Raw genomic sequence first — 20385 nt, 5'->3', positions numbered from 1 at the left:
AAACTGAAGGCTCAGCTCATGGTTGGTGTATTTAAGTAGAAAAGCTTTGTGTTTAGACATGAGGGAGAACGAGAGCTGTAAAGGTTCATTTGAGGTTTTATTCCTGTACAACTCCTAAAATTCATAGATTGATGCTTGATGCTTCATTCCTAGTGGATTTTCTCCATTGAATAGATGACTTAACCTGTCTAGTGAGTGAGAAATTGCAGATTATGAGACTAATAAAGATAATAACCTTAGAAAAATTGCATTTAGGTGGCTAGGTTGTTCCTTTCACTTCTCTACTAGTTTAAGAAAAGGAAGAAGAAACTGATTTTTTTTTTTTTTAATGGATCCAAATCCATTTGTAAATTAATTTCTTGTTACGCTGACCTTTTGCATTAAGATTATTTTGGCACCTCTCTCTTCCAAATGCCGTAGCTCATTTTATGCATTCATCTTTCATGCACATCTGGGGGGGGGGGGGGGAATTTGCCAGTCTGTATGTACAGTGAAATCAGTTTTAAAACAAATACAGTAGCTATTATATTTCAGTTGTATACTGAAATATCTTCAAATACTATACGGTATTACGTGGAGAGATTATCTGCACTCCAATTTAAAAAGAAACACATTGAATTATTAGACATTAAAAAGTATTTATTACAACTAAGTAATCAATATTCCTTGTTTAAGAAGAAGGTTAATTCCTCAGTGCACCTTAATCCATACACAAACCCACAAAATCTATGGTCATAATTGAAGAGAGGGGATTTTGGGGGGTGAAGGGGCCTTGTGGATTTTTTTTTATTTGTTTGTTTTTGTTTTTTTTTTTTTTTCTTTTCTTTTGCTACTGTGTGATGTGTCTCTTGACCAGTACTGAGACAGAGTCATCCTTCTCCAAAAAGATGCCGGGGTCATTTGTTCTCAGTGAACCTGTTCTTAGCACTTTAGTGCTGATATAGGCCAAAGCATCTGTCTGGGGGAAAACCAGCCAAGAAGAAGTAAGAGGAACAATACATCATCTGTATACTTCCCTCAAAAGTACATGTACGTTAGTACTGAGACACTTAAATGAAAAGTAAACATTTTGAATTCCAGCAGGAGAAGAGCATGTGCTGGGGATACTGGGTGCTGATTATTTTGGGGCAGTAACACATCCATGCCACTGACATTTGTTTGCTTGTTTTCCTTGGCAGGCTTCACTCACGGGCTGTCTCACCTTCTCTGTATGTGTGCAGTGTGAATGGGTGTTAGTCAGCAGCCTTTCATGGTTCCTATGTGACCAGCATCTTTTTAACTATGAGGTTCCTAAAAACATTTGGAAAAGAAATGGTTTTTGATGTCTTCATCACAGTATAGCTTGGCAGATATTTCAAAGGAAACCTGTCTTCTATACCCTACACGGGGCATAGAAGAAGAAATTGCATCTCAGTCACTTTCTTCTTGCCAACGATAACAAAAAAGTCTGACTGTTGCTTGATAAGAAAACAACTGAAAGCTGTGGCCATTCTAAATTATACAAGCTTGCCGCCTGAGGCTCTAGTTATATTCTTCATTTCACTTGGATGTAAAAAAGCAGTAGCTGTCGTCATCAGACTTAATTTGCTTATGATAAGAATAGTCCTTTGGATACAGTCTTCACTCCTGCCTTTGTTACCACATTCTTATTAGTGTAATGATGCAGAGGTATGCCAGGACGTTGAAATATGGTTCCGTATATGAAGCACCAAGTGATTTGTGACCTGACTACTTGTCACACTTGTGAATAGGTAGAAGCTGAAAAATAATAAATTTCTGATTGTTGTGGGTTAACCCCAGTAGGCAGCTAAGCACCACCCAGCTGCTCACTTACTCCCCCTCAGCAGGATGAGGGCAAGAATCGGAAGGGTAGAAGTGGGAATATTTGGGGGGGGTTTATGCAGTGAAGCCTTGATTCCAATATGAAGTTCTGTTTTGCTTTTTTTTGCAAAAAAAGCATAGTGAATACGTAACCAGTTTATTATGAAGGTAACTGTTTTTACTGCTTGGAAATAGACGTATTTTATGAATATATATTAAAAGCATAAAACTCAACCTTTTGTGACTGAATCAAAAGTTTAGTGTAATATCAAAGGAAAAAACAGTTTCACAGAGCCTTAATTTTCATGGGCACCTAATTTCGTAGTACTGCAGTTATCATACACCTTCTTTCATTATGAAATTTCTGTCACTCTGTAAGCTTGAAAATTTGCGCTCTCAGTTAAAATTTATGTTTGCTTTTTATCAGTACGTAGCCCAAAAATGACTGAGCTCTGTTCAAAACTTCAACAAAAATCCTCTTCAGTCTTGAAGTAAGTTATTTTTGTGAACAGTGGACTTAACTGAAATAGGTTTTATTACAGATTTGTACCCTGTGTCCTTACACAGTCCCCACTCAAAAAACATGGGCTCCTTCCCAGCAGCCACTTTAGTGTCTGGACTTCACATAATGAGTCCTCCCCATCTCAGCATCCTCAGCTCTCTGAGGTCTTTTAACAGCTGGTGTAGTGGCTGGTTTTGCAAGTAATGTTTGGTGTTGTCCTTTTACTTGGCCACTAATTTATGAAAAATACAGGAACATAATAACTCCTGGGGCTTCTATTTCCCTGTCAAATGTGGCTGAACTTAATAAATACATTCTAAAGGTGTCGAGGTACAAAGTAATTTTATATGCTTGCTAAAAAAGATAAATTTCTCCAGGAACCATAGAATCATCCTAGAATCATAGAATCATTTAGGTTGGAAAAGACCTTCAAGATCATCGAGTCCAACCATCAACTGTGCCCACTAAACCATGTCCTGAAGTGCCTTGTCTACGCGCTTTTTGAACACCTCCAGGGATGGTGACTCCACCACTTCCCTGGGCAGCCTGTTCCAATGCCTGACAACCCTTTCAGTAAAGAAATTTTTCCTAATAGCCAACCTAAACCTACCTTGCCGCAACAAATTGTTGCCAGTTGATCCCTTATGCTGTTGTTAATTTGAAAACATAAACTGTCAAATTAGATTGCATCTGCACTTTGGGTATATATTGCCAGTTATCATCTTACCCAGCTTACCTAATGTGTAGTCTGTGTTGAAACCACATGGCAGCTTTATCAAGAGCTCTTATTTTGGATTTGTCAGGATTATATATTGATCACCTGGATTTCAGTGACATAAAATACACTAATATTTATGTGGCTGTTGATCTATTTGACACCTAAGGGGATATTATTAGATAAGCAATGTTTACAGTTTAAAATTCAGTTTTAACAGTTTAAAACTGTTAAAATTTACAGTTTTGAAAATTCTTGTGGTAATGGTTAACCTGACTTTGCTCCTGAAGTGACACTTTTTTTCCAAATTAGTTAAAAATGAAGTATAATGAGATTTTCCAAGGATTCTTTAGAAAATTGCACACAAACTAGAAAATGGAAATTGCGTGTATTTTCCCACTTTGCATCTGAAACTGAAGATGGATTCAGATGCAACTGTGTTGCTCTTTGAATTGAGCATGGCAACTTTCAGCCTTGAAAATAGAGGGTCCTATAGAAAAGAAGTTTCACATTTGACCTGTAGATCAAAATGATGTTATATATAGGACACCTGAATGTTTTCATGCTGTTCAAACTGATAACTTTATCTAATGTAAATTTGTGTTGCCATCTTTGAAAATTAAATATTTACTAGCCCCCAGATTAAGTCTTAACCTGAAATTTTTCTAGGTTTCAACATCAAATTCCTATAGATATAGCTAGATACTTCTACATGATAGATTCATGTCTTAACATTATATGCATCTTTTCTGAAAATGCTACATATTTTTTATGTTGTTGTGTGCAGTTGTGATGATCTAAGAATACAGGCAGATTTTCACTCAGGTAATTTTGCATCATTGAACTAATGAAAACATGTTTGGAGAAATTAGGAGAGTTGTGAGGCACACAAAGGCTTGCTTTCTGTGATGTGGAGAGATGTGTCTTTGCATCTCTAAGTATTTGGAGTGTATTTAAAAAAAGGACGAGTAACTCATAAAGGTGAGAGAATGAAGAGGAAAAGTGGTGGGAAAGTTTCATATACTCCAGACCATAAAGCTTTATCAGTAAGTAGTACCTGTTCCCTCAAACCAGTCTTTATTAATGAAAAAAGTCAAGCTTTTTTGGAAAAAATGTTTTCAGCTCTTGATAGCCTTGAAAATGGTAAGTGAACAAAAACAAAACAGTAGAATCAGAAGAAAGAAGAAACTAGGTATCCGCTTACACAGCCGGATGGTGGGTGGATGTGTGGGAGGCCACACACAAGAGTCCCTTCAAATCTACATTAAAAATACAGCAGTATTTTTACAAGCAATAATTTTTTATTATACAACTTGTCAGTTCAGTTTCCAAGAGTCTTGTAAACCTTCCTCATAAAGTCTGTCTGCTTTTAGCTAGAAACAAGACAAGTAAGCTCCCTGAAGTCTTGAGAAGCTTGATTTTAAATCCCTGATCAGATGGATTTCCTTTTTGACTCCAGACGAACAGCCCTGAGGCTGCCCTGAGGCAAGAGATAAAGATGCAGATGACCCAGTCTTCTCCTGGTTTGTGCTTGTAGCTTGTAGACACAAGCCTCTGTTGGTCCAGAAATGTTAGTAAATAGAGAAGAATTTATTGCTTTCATAAATAAAGCTCTTTTCTTACATCTTTGACATTGCAACTGTTGAAGCCATTAAAATCCTCGAATTGGTTTCTTAACTTAATTTGATGAGGCTTCTGCGTGAGTCCTTCAGTTGCTGGGGACAAACTTAGTAAAGACTTGAATGTCACATTCTAAGGTTTCATTTTTCATTTATTTTCTTCTTCAGTAAGTATTACTGTGTGGTTAATTTGTTCTCTGGGATGGATAAAATAGAACTAATATGAAATTCAAATGAATTCTTCTGCTGGCAGCCTGTTTTTTAGCAGCAATAATGAAATATAATGGCTAATGGATAGTGAAAAAGATCAGTATTTTCCTCAATAATTCAGGGCTTTGATATATTTAAGCACTTAGTAAAAATGTCCAGAAGATCAATAACTTAAAATTTTATTGTGTACTTTTGGATTTTATAATATATATATTCTTGTTTTGTTTAACATCAAGTTACCTTTACATATGCTTTAGTCATTAAAAGGAATCACTTTAAAAGGTTTCACTTTCAAAAATTTTAAACCTGAAAAAAACCCCCAACCTTTTCTTTCTAAATCTACAGGCTTTTTATGAAATTGGAAACCAGTGCTGTGAAGAAAAGACATAATTTGTGTTAGCACTTGTGGGGATGCCAAGGAGACATGTAAAATACCTGACCAAGCTGGTCAGTGCAATAGATTTATCTTTCATAGGGAAGTTGAATAAGATTTTACAAGGTTATTTGCTTCCACCTACTGACCATTCTTGATATTACAGACAAAAACAATTGAGGGAATATTTCAATAACTTCCAGAGTCTCATCTTTCCTCCTTCTGATACAGGGCATGGTATGATATGAATTCTGTTTGCCTTTTATATTTCATTACTTTCACATGAAAAAAATGATGTTAGAAATTCAAATAGCTTTTCTAAATTTTCTTAGCCTGCAGAGTTTGCTTATTTCTTGGGGGTTGGTTGGTTGGTTTCTGGTATTCTGTGTTATGATGACAGGGGTGTAAAGGAAATAGGTTTTGGATAGCAGGGAGATAACAAACTGAAAAATGTATAATAAAGTATACAGTCATGTACAGGTGTTAGTTATGTTAGCATGACTAATGGCTACTTGAGGATATTGATTTCACTGTTTCTATTTGCAATTCAAGAAGTAAAATTAAATTAGAATTATAGAAACTATGTAAAATAAAGTGTATGGAGGTTTCTACTGCATCCTAAAGCCAAAATGTCATGCAGTGTCATGCTACCACCAATGATTACTTTTACTTTCTGGAGCTTTTCTTTGTTCAGTAACATTTGTATAATGCTAATATTGGATGAAGGTGGTAGATATGTTTCCCAAGGGCCTAGTGTATTAAACTTCAGAAACATATGAATGATCAAACAGAGCAAAATTGGGATGAGGAAAGGGAGCCTTCTCAGGAATAAAATGGGTGTCATACCTGATGTATTCTATACTGTGCGCTTGCAGCAGATCTTGCTGTCGAGTTATCTAAATCATTAGTTGTCTCCAAACTAGCACTGAAAAAATTTTACCTCTTGGTCTCACTTTTCTATCTGCTAGGCCATAGTACTCAACACAACCATAAATTAATACCAGTTGGTCACTAAGTTGGCTAAATTTCAGTATGAACATTTAAAGGCTACCTTTCAGAACTGTATGCCTGCAAACACAGGGTGAGCATAGTTTCACCATCTCAGTTAATGCAATTCTAGCGTTAAATATTATGTGGCAGTGTCCTTTATGGCACTTTGTTCAACTCTTAAAAGTTGCGTTTGTCCTGTGTTGCTCCTGATGTTCTGCATAAAACCTTGCTTTGTTCCATTGTTGCTGCTACCCAGTGTAACAGACAAAAAAGGCAGTTTTCTTCTGTGCTGCCGTGAAAAAAACAGAGCTCTCAGCATTTTTATAATAATATAATGTAATTGGCTGTTATGCAGTGACAACTGGAGAACAAATGGAATTGTGTTGGTTTTAAACTGAAATGGATGAGATGGTTTTCCACCTTAGTGGCAGGGTATGTCTATAATTCATTCTTTCCATCTCTTCCCATGAAACATCCTATGAAGTATTCTATCATTATATAATTTGCCTAAGATAATAATTCTCCAGGAGGAACAGATTTTGCTGGGTTTTAACAATGTTAAAGAAAGTCCCTGATATATTGTTCATATCTATAGGATTTTACACTTGCTTTACTGCAGTGGTACTTCTTAATCTCAAATAATTCATACAGTTGGGAAATTTGCAATACACATACTAAAGTGACAGCGCTTTGTCATTTTGCACTTACAAAAAGTAGCACAGATGTCTCCCAGAGAAGAACATTCTGATTTCCTCCCTTCTTGCTCCGAGATTGACAGATGGTTGATTTTGATGATTTTTTTACAGCTTAGTTTCTGTGTACATTTTTTCTGTAAAAGAGGTATAGCTAGGATGTAGATGATGTATACTCAAATATTTATATTTAAACATGTATTTGATTAAGCCAGTAACTTCACTGGTTTAAAGAATTACAATGCTAATTGTTTCAGAAAAATTGGTTTGTTTTGCTTGGGCAATTAAAGGTTAAGATATGCGTGCATGTCCCTAACATGAAATACTCTTGTCACTCAAAGAAATTCTGAGTTCAGTTACAGTTGGTAACAAAGTAGTTGACTGCTTTTCTTCCGAAAAGACTTCATCATAGACTTTCTAGAGACATCAGGTGCACAACAAGCAACTCCTGTAACTGTTTCTGCAGAACTGATGGAACTCTTGCTATTGTTTTTAAACATAAAGCTGTTGCAAATTACAGTTCATTATTCAGCTAATAAATTTGCAAATTATTGATTTTAGAGGAGACTCATTGATTGTCTTCTGTTACTTCTTCTTCGCCTCCTGCACAAATTTTTACTGTTCACATTTTTAACTCCTTCCAACTGATTTAACCCCTTTGGGCTGAGGATTCTTGAATTCTACTTTAGTCCTTCTTTAGGTAACCTGTCAGTATCCTTAGTTATACTTTCTTAAAGTATATGCATTTGTGAGGATTTCACCCATTAGTAAAGAAAAGTCCTGTTCAGGAAGTCAGGCTTTGTATGGTATTACATATTAAATTGTTGTTAACAGTCCAGGTTATTAGCTGATAATGTACCTAAAGCAAGTTTGTCAAAAAATACTTAGGCAATATTTGCAATACCAGAAACAATAAAATAACCATGGTCCCTGATATTTTTTTTTTCTTGTCCTTGTGTAGAAGTCCAAATTCAGGTCTCTAATCTTGAAGATATATAGCTATTTCTTTACCCAAATCTGACTTAGCATAATTTCAAAGATAACCCAATACCACTCTTTCTTGCTGGCTTCAATATCCAGTAATATTGAAACCATACATATGTAGTTTTCATTGCTAATGGTGCAATGGTTAATTTGTAAGATTCACTTTCCATATCTTTAGATAGAAAACCAAACACTACGAGGTGAAATGATTGTCTAATGTTCAGGGATAAAACACAGAGTAGAAGTTATGTCATTTGATTTTCAGCCTGTATCTTTTCCTTATGGCTGGTATCAGGTAACTTCCAGGCACATTGTCTCTTTAATTCCTGATTGCAGCGTTGAGAGTCTCAGCGGGGTTGGCCTCAACTGTTTTCAGCTGCGCTGCATGCTTCATTTGTACCTTTTGCCTTACTGGTGGTAGACAACCATGTAAGATGAACAGTGTGTCGTGGTTTAACCCCAACCAGCAGCTAAGCACCATGCAGCTGGTCTCTCACTCCTCCCCACCCCACCCTGCCGTGGGATGGGGAGGAGACTCAGAAAAAAGAGTAAAACTCAAGGGTTGAGATGAGCAGTTTAACAAAATATAATAATAATAACAACAATAATAATTTTAATGAAAAGGGAGATAACAAAAAGAGAGAGAAATAAAACCACAGACAAACAAGTGATGCACAATGCAGTTGCTCACCACTCGCTGACCGATGCCCAGCCAGTCCCTGAGCAGCCCTAAACCCCTCCCAGCCAAGTCCCCCCAGTTTATATACTGGGCGTGACGGCTCCTGGAATGGAATATTCTTTTGGCCAGTTTGGGTCAGCTGTCCTGGCCGTGCTCCCTCCCAACGTCTTGTGCACCTGTTTGCTGGCAGAGCACGGGAAGCTGAAAAATCCTTAATTTAGGATAAGCACTACTTAGCGACAACTAAAACGTCAGTGTGTTATCAACATTCTTCTCATCCTAAATCCAAGACATAGTACTGTACCAGCTACTAGGATGAAAATTAACTGTATCCCAGCTGAAACCAGGACACCGTGCTGGGAGGAAGATGATTTTTCTTTTATCCAGGTAAAACTGCATTTTTAATTCACGTTGACTAGTGAGTAGTGAGTGCTTATGAACTTAGGTTTCTTAGAAATTGCCTTTAGTGGGAAATGGCAAAATAGCAAACTAAAATCTTCTATGGGCAGCAGAAGAGATCAGAGTACTGTTAGGTCTTGAACAAGATGTATTCATCATACTGAGAGTTTGTAACAGCTATGACTAGAATCCGATAGGAGCTACTTTATTCTGCATTCAGTTAATTTAGGTCAGTATGTGAGATGATAGAGCCACCCTTGTCCTTGGTAATATGAAAAGATAGGATTCATTTTTGATTAACCAATAAATATGTTAAAGAACATTCCATTATTTCCAAAAGGTGACTTAGGGCATAGCTAGCAGGTGAAGAGCCCTGGTGCTAATGAAGTTTGAATTCATTCCTCTGAGGCAGAAAGATTTTAAAAGCTGAGCTTTTTTCCTCACTCACTCAGCAAAAAAAACCCTGAATGTAAATATACAAACAAGCTTAGGAAGTCAGCCTGTAGGCAGAGATAATATTTCCTTATCCACCAAATGGGAGGAGAGACATGGTGAAAGACTGTCTGGCTGCCAGTAAGTCACACTTGAAAGAAAATGTCTGAGTGTTACATTCCACAAAGTACAGTCTGGTTCCCCATGGAAAGTATTTTGAATATGAAGAGTATTTGAGGTGCTGATTCATATATGAAACTAACTAGAACGACAAAGATTTTTGTTGTTGGAAATACACTGCTTAAGAAGTGACAGAGAACTTGATATGCCTAATGAAAATATCTTTAATATCTCTTGCTGTGAATGAAAGTATTTTTTCCAGGCAACTTCAGTTCATCTTACTTGATTGAATGACTTCATTTTTTTTTTAATCTTTTATGGGTATATGGCTTAGGTAAGAAGTCTTTGATATTGAAATACCAGTCCTTCATTTCAGATGAATAGGCATGGTGTTGAAGAAACATAACTTTTTATTTTATATTTGTTTAAATTTTTAATAGGAGCTGCTGTTAGCCTTAAATTTGTAGTTTGGGATTTATGCAGCAAGTAACTCTAGCCAATAATCTAAAATCTGATGAGAGTAGTTCTAGCTTCAGTGAGAGGCTGGGGAGGACTTACTTTTAACAAAAAATTGTCCCTCATCTCTATGTCATTTTTTTCCAATAGACATTTCTAAAGTTACAGTATGTAAGCAAAATTAGCTTCCAAGAATACCCTCACTAGAAAAGTATAGTTGAAAACAAAAAAATTGTAATAGGTCACTTGTCTGCAGTTTAATGACTTGAATTATATTTGGCTTACTCGGTTTCCAATACTAACCTGTTGTACAAAGGGATAATATGAAGAAAAAAATGCCTTTCAGACTATAATTTTTGTGATAATGATTATCTCTGCATGTCTTCAGGTCTGCTGGCAAAAATCCAAAGGTTCGATGAGAGTCAAAATACCTTAGGAATAAAAGGAACATGTCTTGGGTGTCAGTAGGTTTGAGATTATTTTTTTGACTGCGGAAGAAAACATGTCTAAAATAGATGTGTGCACATATATATACACACACACATATACACATATTTGTACTAAATAGATGCTTGATTATTCTTGAATGTTGCAGTGAGATTCAGACAGAAATATCTTCAACATATCAAGAACTAGTTAGCACTCTTGACAACAGGCAAAAGTTTGAGCAGTTTTTTCCTCTTAAGCTTACCTTTATATTTTTTAAGCTACCATCACTAATTAAAAAAAAAAAAAAAGAGAGAAAAAAGGAGTGAAGAAGCAATTATATTTTCCTCAAGATGCAAGTAGAAAAAGCAAACATATATTATAAAGCAGAGGTCATCTTTTTGTCTTATGAGCTGACTACACTATATTGAAATAGGTTGGGGTTTTTGCCATGTTTCAATCCTGTCTTTATGTTTATGCTTGCAATAAAGTTTAATAAACCTTACTTAAAGACATAATACTAAACATTGTACATATAAATATACTCTGTATACAAAAATAACAGTTCGGTGAAGTGTAATAGGTCGAGAAAGCCACTCTTCAGACTTTGAGGCCCTTTCTGCATCCTGAGTTACTTCCACAGCCCTGGTCAGTATGCTTTGTGACAGAGTCTTCTCTGTTTGTCTTTTCAGGATACTAAAGCAGAGTGCAGTTCCTGTGTAGAAACTGAGGACAGAAAAGTAAGTGGCTTGTTTTAATGTAATTTGTCAGGCAACTCAGTAAGTGGTTTTTTTTGGTTTGGTTGATTTTTTTTTTTTTTTTAATTAAACCATGTCAAATTATTTTATGGTGTTTTATGTGTGTATGTTTTATAAAGTTTACTAACAATAACTTTTCTAATGTATTGTAACTTCAATGGGGATGAAATAGTCTTACGCTATGGAACATATTTCTGTTAGAAATTTGAATAACTCCTTGTTCGGAAGGGAATTATAATCTTCATTTCATTAAACTATGAACAATTTAAAAGGCGATTGCACTTCCTGTTCTTAATTTCCATTATTAACAAAATTACTGTGTTATGTCTTTCATAGTAATGTTGGCATACCATGTTAAATATTTGTAAAATAGCAAGATAAGGACTGCTTTTTCTTGCTTTTATAAAGTATCTTTGATACTGATTTTTTTTTCCTTCTAAATGGTTGATGTTTAAAAAGAGTTTATCTTATTTTATTTCCAGTTTTTATTTTCTGTGAACGAGTATAAAATGTGTTTTCAGTTGTGTTCTTCACCGTGTTAGTTTTTTATTTTTAAACAGTACATTATGGCATGTATGTTTGAATATATGTGAATAAAGTTACATTTTTAGAAGAAATTCTTAAATTGGAGTACTATCAATTTCCACTCGAAAATGAGCAATGCAGAAAGCTGCCTTCTAGCAGTAACAACATCATATTCTCAATTTGTTTTGAAACAGTAGGTCTTTATGCTTAATTGAGCATTAGTTTAACTGTGCTATAAAGTGTGATACCAATGCTCTATTACTCAACTTCATAAAAGTTTTTTTGTTGGGTTTTTTTTAACTTTTTTTGGCTACTGCATCTTCCTCTGAGGATTCAGTAGCTCCTCCTTTTTTAAAAAATAGCTGTCAAGTTCTTTTGCTATAAAAATGAGGTTTTATTAAACAGCGTTGTACCAAAAGCACTTTAGTTGTTCAGGATAGCTCAAATTTCATAAAACAATGTCATACAAGTCCAATATAAAATGCTGTTGAAGTTAGTGCAGGAAAGCACAATTCATTTGCTTTGTTGAGATATGTGATAAACAATCTTCAGAATTTCAGTGATTTTTCAACATTTTCAGGAAAGGAGTGAGTGAATTATTTTGAGCTATACAGAAACATATTAAGAATTCAATTAAGATACTAAACTGTGAATATAACTAGCAGAGGAATTATGCTATATCTTAGATACCAAGCAGCTGTTACTACTCTTCGATTGTGAAGTCCTCAGTACTAAGGTTGATTTTCTTGCATTTAAATCAAGTCAACACTGAATGTTTTACTCTGATGTGTATAAGTATAATAGAACTAGCTTACTGTAGGACAATTACGAGGACAGCAAGCAAATACAGCAGAATTTTTTTGAAGTTTAGAAACTGTATCAGCTTTATCACAAGGCTCAAAAATAGTGTAATGGTATGTTTAACCATGCTTTATGTTAGTAAAGGACTACAAAATTTATGTCAATAGGAACAGTAACTTTGCTGTATTTTTTGAGAGTTGAAGCACAACTATTTTCCTATGCATTAAATTTAAGGAATTATCTTTGTTATTTATACTCCTAATGCTTTTTCAGTTCTCTGGGAGGTTTAGGGGGGCGGTGGTTGTTGTTTTTAAAAGCATTTTAACAAACCAAAGCATTCTTGCTTTGCTGCTTTTTTTCTGTTACTGACTTTATGCCTTCCATAAACCCTATTCTCCTATGTTACTGTCTTCTACTTTAGTGTTTTGTAAAATTTCCAAATTCTCCTGCTTTCTATTTTAGCTTCCTTTTTTGGGCTGCATTAAGTTTGAACTAGTTGCAAGTTATGCCTCCTCGTTTCTTGTGCAGTTCCTTCCATTTTTTTCTCAAGCATTTTGCAGACGCATAGTGAGCTGAATCAAAATTAACCTGGTTCATGTGTTCATGGTAAAAACTAACCAAGAAACAAAGGCTTCACATAGAAGTATATTCAATTTAAAAATTTTAAATTGTCAGAAATAAATATCAATCCTGTTTTAAAGTATTTTCTCACTGAAGAGAGTGAGCTGGGTTTTTTTAAATATGTTTCACTGAAATTTTAAAATTTGGAGCTAGAATCCAGTTCTGGATTACTAAATCAGTGTAGTGTATCTCTGTGTGTCAAGTAGTAACTGAGTTTGTGACAGTGCTGAGTACATGACATGTAATTTAAAATCTCTAAAATCAGCTGGTACTTATTACATGAAACTCAGACCATTTAGGCTTCAGGTTCTGAGCATTAGCTTTTATGAAACTGTTGTTTTATAGTATGCTAAAATGCAGTTTGGGACCTTATTTCTAAACACCAGGATCTGACTTTTTTGGTGTGGGTAGCAGCTACTAAAACTGCATAACCAAAAGTTTCTTTTTATTGCTTGAATAATGGGAAAAGTTGTCAAGAGCCTGATAAGCTTTGGACTGCAGTCCTATTAATGTAAGTGTTGTATTTCTTTTTCCTTTTATTGCAACTTTCCTTTTATCTCAGAGATGTACCAGACTGTTGCCAGTAAACTGTTTTTTTGAGGGTTTTTTTTTCATTGTTTTATGATGGGGTGATTTCTACCTCAGTATAAATTACAGGAGCTGTATATCTGATACTTTTTCTTGGCCTCAGTGATTGCTCTGAGTTTGAGTAGTTTCCTAAGGAGCTATCTTTTTTCAGTGACTGAGGCTATCAAGACTCACCCAGCTGTCTGACTCCAGAAAGGGGCACCTCATCCAATGCAGAACATGTCATCTGACTTTTTCTGAGACAAGCCAGGCCCTAGGACTGAGCAAGTGAAGTGAAGTGAAATGAAAGAGCATGAGATTCCCCTGTTACCCTATGCTTTATTACTTCACTGGCCTGTAGTGCTCGCTTCCCTCTCCCTTCTCGATCTTAGAAGCAGTGGCATGAAGGTGAGGTGACAGTCACAGGATCTCCAAACTTACTGGGAGACCTGGAGAGTCTCTCTCTCTGTCTCTCTCTTTCTGTATCACTAAGGTCGAAGAGCTGGAGATCTGGAGGTTATCAACATTGCAGTGCCGAGTGCTATGAATATCTCATCCTTTTGAAAGTAACTACTCATGCATACAGACGTGTCTTCAGGTTTACAGACTCTTCTGTGATCTTGCCTCACTAATCGCTGAAGTAATAACAACAGATGTGAGGCTTGTTATGTTTTGGGCTACGATTTGTTTTTTGACTTGCTAAAAGCACAATTTTTATCCAACAACAATGACAATATGTTCAGTGCTTTAGCTTTCAAATGCAGAAACTGGAATTAACGTAAAGAATTGTCTAGCAAACCCCTACATTTATCTTCTTCATTTTGTTGATTTGTTGAAGCATTTTGAAAGAACAGAAATGTAATAAATACCTATTGTTGTTACATGGTATGTTTTATCTTTTCTCTGTGTTTGATCCCAAAACTGAAGCTTCAGGCAAGCTTAAGTGGCAGATTTACTTTACAGTCTAGGGACATAGATTACCAATGGCCTATGAAGTGATCATCAAATAAAGATACATCAATCTTGGTTAATAATAATGCATTGTTTGATGTTTACTGAGAGCATAAATTAGGAACTTAATGTAATTCATAGAACCTGTAACATTGTAAATAAATATTTTTATTTCGTCTGGGTTGAAATCAAGACAAACTGCTGCAATTAGGACATGCATCATTAGTATCTAATAATTTGCACTTCCATAATGAAATATACTGCTAATGAGCTATATCATTAGCAATTAATGGAAAATTTTCCCAGTTAAAAAAATATAAAACTGCAAGGTGCCTTTTCTTGCAGTCTTTTTTCCTGAAGTTTCTTAATCTCTAGCTTCTGAAGTAGAAATTTATGTAACCATGGCTAAAGCATTGCCTGAAGGCAAACTCAAATTTAATATCTGTAATTATTTTGAAAACTATTATTCTATAAGTGACAAAATAGCATTTAATTATCTTAACCACTTTATCACTATGATCTATCTCTCCATTGTTACTTTAACTGACCTTTTTATGTAAGATTCTACTTATATTTTCTGCAACGATAAAAGCCCTCAGGTTTGAGAGTAACAGGTGACAAGTAATCAACAGTCAGCTGTAACTGGCCTGTATTATTATGCATTACTAAATTGCATTTACCATTGCCAGCAGTGGACCCATAAGTGTATGTGCCACTCATTTCCTACCTGATCGATATTCATTTCTGTGTTTGTCACATCCAACCCTTTTTTGTTTTGATCTCATACCTTCATTCTGAACATCACAATATTTGATGTTTAATGAATCATGTGATCGTGAAAATGTCTCAGCTTTGCTTTTCAAAGAAACATATGTAGAAACATGACCCCTAAATTTTCACAGAAATAACCTGCTAAAAACATACAAAATGTGATTTTTGTAAAAATACATTGATTTCTGAAGCTAGTTGCATGATGTTTGGGGATTTGAGTCATAATTTCAAAGCCTGTGATGTTTTTCAACATGAAGTTTTGCTTTTGCAAGGGTGATGACAGTTGTGGTTTTTTTTTCTTCTACCCATGTTTTCCAACATAACTGTGTGTGTTGGGGACAAACTAAATGGTTGTGGTTGAAGGGAATTAGTAAGGGTATTGGCCATTCTGCCAAGAGGGAGACGATGTGGATTCCTTTACTTACAGTCTTCGCTTCCATTTGGTATATCCAAACTCTAGTCTTGGTCTCGGTCTCCACTCTAAAAAGACTGCTAATGTGTAAAGCCTTTTTGTTGTTGTTGTTGTTGTTGATCTCTCATCTCCCATTACCTGAAAAACCTGCCCCTAATACATCTTCCTCATCTTTTCTTTAATCTCAGTTCACATGTTTATATGGTCTGAACAATTCTTTTTTTTTTTTTTTTTTCCCATATGTTTATATGGTGCTTGCATAGAACAGGAAACTTCAAAAATACAAAAAAAAAAGGAACGGGAAATAAGATTTTTCCCTGTCCTGCTCTGTCATTGAGGTCTGAACAGAGCACAAAGGGAATACTTTGTTTTACTCTGCAGTTGCATTTGTCGTATCATCAAATTAATTCATGGCAACACTGTTGAAACCAAAACTCTGATATGAAGTTATGTTTTCCTTTATTCCCCCATCTCCATTTTGTTATATTTCCATCTGAAATGGAAAATGGAGACACTGAAAACTGAATGGAAAGTTAACTTACAATGACCTTTCTGTGCTGGATAACTTTGTTTCAGTTGGTTTTTACTACTAGGAATGTTGTATTCTTCAGCTTTGGCTTCTTCATTTTTGTTTTATTTCAGCTTACTCTTTTTAGTAATAGACTCACTTTTGCTGTAATGTGCAATGACATTCTCTTCAGTATTCCTTGCAGGCAACATAATGCTGACCGTTAACTAGCAGCTAAGTGTTATTAGCTTGGTGGCTCAAGGTCACTCAGGATATCTTGCTTCATTTTCTGTTCTTGAGAAAGAAAGTAGCTCATGGAAAGAACATTTTTGAGATGCATCTTGACTTTAAAATTTACCTCTTTTGAGCTCAGAGTGCAGAGGCTTTATGAGAGCAATAGACTTTATGGGTATGCATTAGGCCAATAACATGATAGGTCAGTAAGTTAGAAAATTTCCCTGTAGTGACATAAAGTTTCATAACTCCCTATTAACTTCCGTGGGATATGGTATAGGCAGTAATGCCTTTCCTTTTCTATGCCTGCTGTAGAAAATATTTTACTTTTTTTTTTTTCTTTAGTACCTTCTGTCAGAGGATCTCAAAGTACTTTACAAACAAATTAAAAATACCTATGAGGAAATTACTTACATTTATATTGCTCAAGTTACATATGTGGAAATAGAAGCGCGAAGGGGAGACATAATCAAGGTTACAAAGTGAGTCTGAGACAAAATGAGGAGGAAAAGAAACAGCAGTACAAATATATTTTACTTTGCTTATTCTATGGTTTCTTGCAATTTTTCTTTTTTTTTTTAAATTTATAATGATCATGTGAAAACGTTTTCCGTGGAAGTTTAAGGCAAAAAATTGTCTTATTAGTAGGCAGAAAATTTATCCAATTTCTTTAACGTTCTTCTTCAGGTTACTATGGGAGGGAATTAATAAGGGTATCAAATAGTGAAGAGCTGATAAGAAGCATCATGGAGGGACTGACTCAACTACTGGCATCTAAGATGTGGATATATTTATATATTGTTTCCTTTCATTGTAATCCCTTTTTCTGCTGTTTAGGAGCTTTCTGTCAGTGAATATGTGTCATTTTTATTCCCTTGTGAAGGCATCATATAATCTGAATCGTTTTGTAGAGTTTTGAGATGCATTTTTCCTCACATTAAAAGAAATTAATTTTTTGATGAAGGAAGATCACTGACTCCAATGGATTGGTAAGGAAGTCTCTAAATTGTGTTTGGATAGATTCAGAGGAATCTAAGGAAGTTTTGAACATTAATGAGCCTTCTGGTGTCTACTAGAGTGAACAAATGATTCCTATTTCATCTGCCTCTTTAACTGTTGTACAAAAAGTAAAGAGTATTATTGAACCATCGTATGACAGGACCACATAGAGTATAAAGGATTGGCCATAGAATTCAGAAACAAGGGGGAATAACCCACAAGTGAGAATAATGAGCTGTTCCAAGAATAGTATCTACCTGTCACAATACGCCAGAGTTTTCCACTGACATCTCAGCTCATGTAAGTCAGATTTACATGATGCTTCTGGAGTCTTCCTCAGTACAGAGCTGGAAGTTTTGAAAACTTCCACAAAAGGGTAGAATTATCTAAGGGGGGTGGGGGGGGTGGGGTGTTTGTTTGTTACCAGAAAAGTTACTTGAAATCCACGGCTGACTCGTCCACAATGATTTTAATTCAAGATCTGTTGCACTCCAGCTATCCTAAAACTCAGAAAGTTGAATCAAACCCACAGTCTAAGTTGTTTAGGTATCATTTATTGTTATTTATATTATTTGTAGTGATATTTTTTCAATCAAAGGATTTTTCTTTTCCTTTGTCTTAGTTTATGTTCTTTTCAAGTAAAAGCACTACTTACCGAAAAATAGATAGCTGAAATTTGCCCTAGAACTTAACACACAGCATTAGTCAGCCTAATAAATATTGGCGATTCTAATGTGAGGAAATACTCAGAAATCCAGTCCATTTCCTGGCATGTAGCTTGACACAGTGCAAAGTCTGGTTGGAAAGTTTCATAGTATTTGAATGATCATAATGTCAGTCCTATTACTGCTCTCTTGTTCTTTCTGTCACTGACATGCAATTATGGAATTTCACAACTGAAGTGATGACAATTGCTCCTCTGTGTGTGTATGTGTGTCTATCTTTCCCCTTAATCCAACTCTATCTAAGAATCTGTAATTTGATAGAGTGGAATTGAAATGACAGGCATGACAGAAGTGCCAAAACAATAATTTGACCTCCCACTGAAGTGTCAGCGTGTTCGGCTGCATGACTTTTACACATGCTGAATACACATAAGGGACACAGATAGTATATTTGTTATGCTAGAATACCTGTTAAGGCAGATTGCTAGAGAAAGGTATTACTACTTTGTGTCTTTTTACCAATGTGTTCCATCTTTAATTGCTACATTTTATATCCCTGTACTCTATGTATAAACACGATTCCTATTGCACATAATTTATCTGTATTTTATTAGGAGAAGATTTTTTTCAAATCTGCATTTTGAAGATATTTGGGTAAATCTTGAAATTATAATTCTGCGGCGATGTAGCAAATTAGTTCTTGAAGAGACTATTTATTCTTTACTTTTAAGGACAACTTTTTCATATTAAACCTCTTGGGGGAAGGTGTCAAAGAATGAAGAAAGAACCATATAAAAGGTACACCATTTCTTTTTCCAAAGTCCTTTAATACTGATGAAATACCTAGTTCCCATTCATACAGAATAGGAATGTAGTAATCCCTGTTACAGATTAGCCAGTGTTGTAAACAAATTTTATTGAGGACATCAGTCAGGAAACTGGCAAATTCTAGTTACAGCCTATGCAAAATACAGAATATAAAAACGTATTTTCTGCGGTAGCTATATACTGATAATTCCAGTTTCATTTGAGAAAAACCTTCTGGAATAAGTGACTTGCCAGTGAGCAGTTTGAGTAGTTGGCACCTTTGAAATGTCAGCTTTTCACTGAGGTAGACTGGAGTTTAAGAAATCCTCAAAATGTTTTTGTTTGAAATCTGAATCCAGTCTAAATGCAATTTGGAAGTTTCTAAAAAGGATCCATGGGGACTATGAGCTATATTATTCTCTATATACAGTATCACAGTTCTCTGTTACTATTACATGTTACAAAGGAAAAAAACCAACCCTCTTTTTTGAAAAATACTGCTACTTTTTATCCTTTCCTGTGACTAGTAGTCATGCCTTTCAGCTGATACTTTTTCTAGTCTTTTTATTTAACAGTTTGGCATTAAAATGTACCTTTATCTACTATCACATTCAGCACTGATGTTTGCATTATGTGAATTTAAAAACTGGAAAGCAATCACAATTCTTTTTGAACTTCCTCTGCTTTGAAATAAATTGCTTTTGGTATATGACAACTTCCTGCTAGTAACTCCTAAAAAGCTCACTAAGCTAGAAATAGCATTCTGAAATGTCTAATACTTTTATATAAATTAATAAAAAACAATTATTTTCACTGAAGTAAATGTATGCACAAGTTACTTTGGAATATATTCATGTGTACTGTACCTGCATTGCATATGATGAATTATATTCACCTGGGGACAAGGAAGGGGACAGAAGAAAGAAACTTTTTGGCTTTAATATTCAGCTAAATGTAAAATTAAAATATTCAGATTCAGGGAATAAAAAATATCAAGTGGAGAGGGAGAACTTAAGTCTGATTTGATGCTAATTATCTGTCAAAATCAACTGAAAAATAATTCATGAGAGACTAAAGCCTTGTTGAACTTTCGACTACATCTGGCCATTAAGTTTTCAACAGGTATAAAAACACAGAGGGGGATTGGCTTTTGAAGTTATACAAAAAAAGGGAAAAAACCCGCAGATCTAATAATATTAGCATGCTGTGAATGGGAATATGTCTTGGAGCTTCTCTGTATTTATGAATGAATAAAACTTTGCAGCAATGGGGCAGTGCAACTTTTTCTACTATGTAGTGAAATGTTTCCTTTTAAAAGGCATCTGTTTTCTGGTAGCTTAAGCTTTTT

At 35.1% G+C, this 20385-nt stretch overlaps 1 protein-coding gene across 14 annotated transcripts in view; it reads left to right on the top strand.

The window, feature by feature from the left end:
• Positions 1–20385, top strand: part of RBFOX1 (RNA binding fox-1 homolog 1) — a 1358224-nt gene that overhangs the window by 721391 nt on the left and 616448 nt on the right. For 13 of the 14 annotated variants that reach the window (XM_030002529.1, XM_030002523.1, XM_030002528.1 and 10 more), the window contains one exon: positions 11111–11158. The exons of the other annotated variant lie outside the window; for it this stretch is intronic. In XM_030002529.1, the coding sequence (XP_029858389.1) occupies positions 11111–11158 (48 nt within the window). The remainder of the gene's footprint in view (positions 1–11110; positions 11159–20385) is intronic. 14 annotated transcript variants of the gene reach the window in all.

The sequence above is a fragment of the Aquila chrysaetos genome, chromosome 25, assembly GCF_900496995.4.
Source record: "Aquila chrysaetos chrysaetos chromosome 25, bAquChr1.4, whole genome shotgun sequence".
Classification (NCBI taxonomy): Eukaryota; Metazoa; Chordata; class Aves; order Accipitriformes; family Accipitridae; genus Aquila; species Aquila chrysaetos.
The sequence above is the reverse complement of the archived record's forward strand: the minus strand, read 5'-3'. Positions and strand labels throughout refer to the sequence as shown.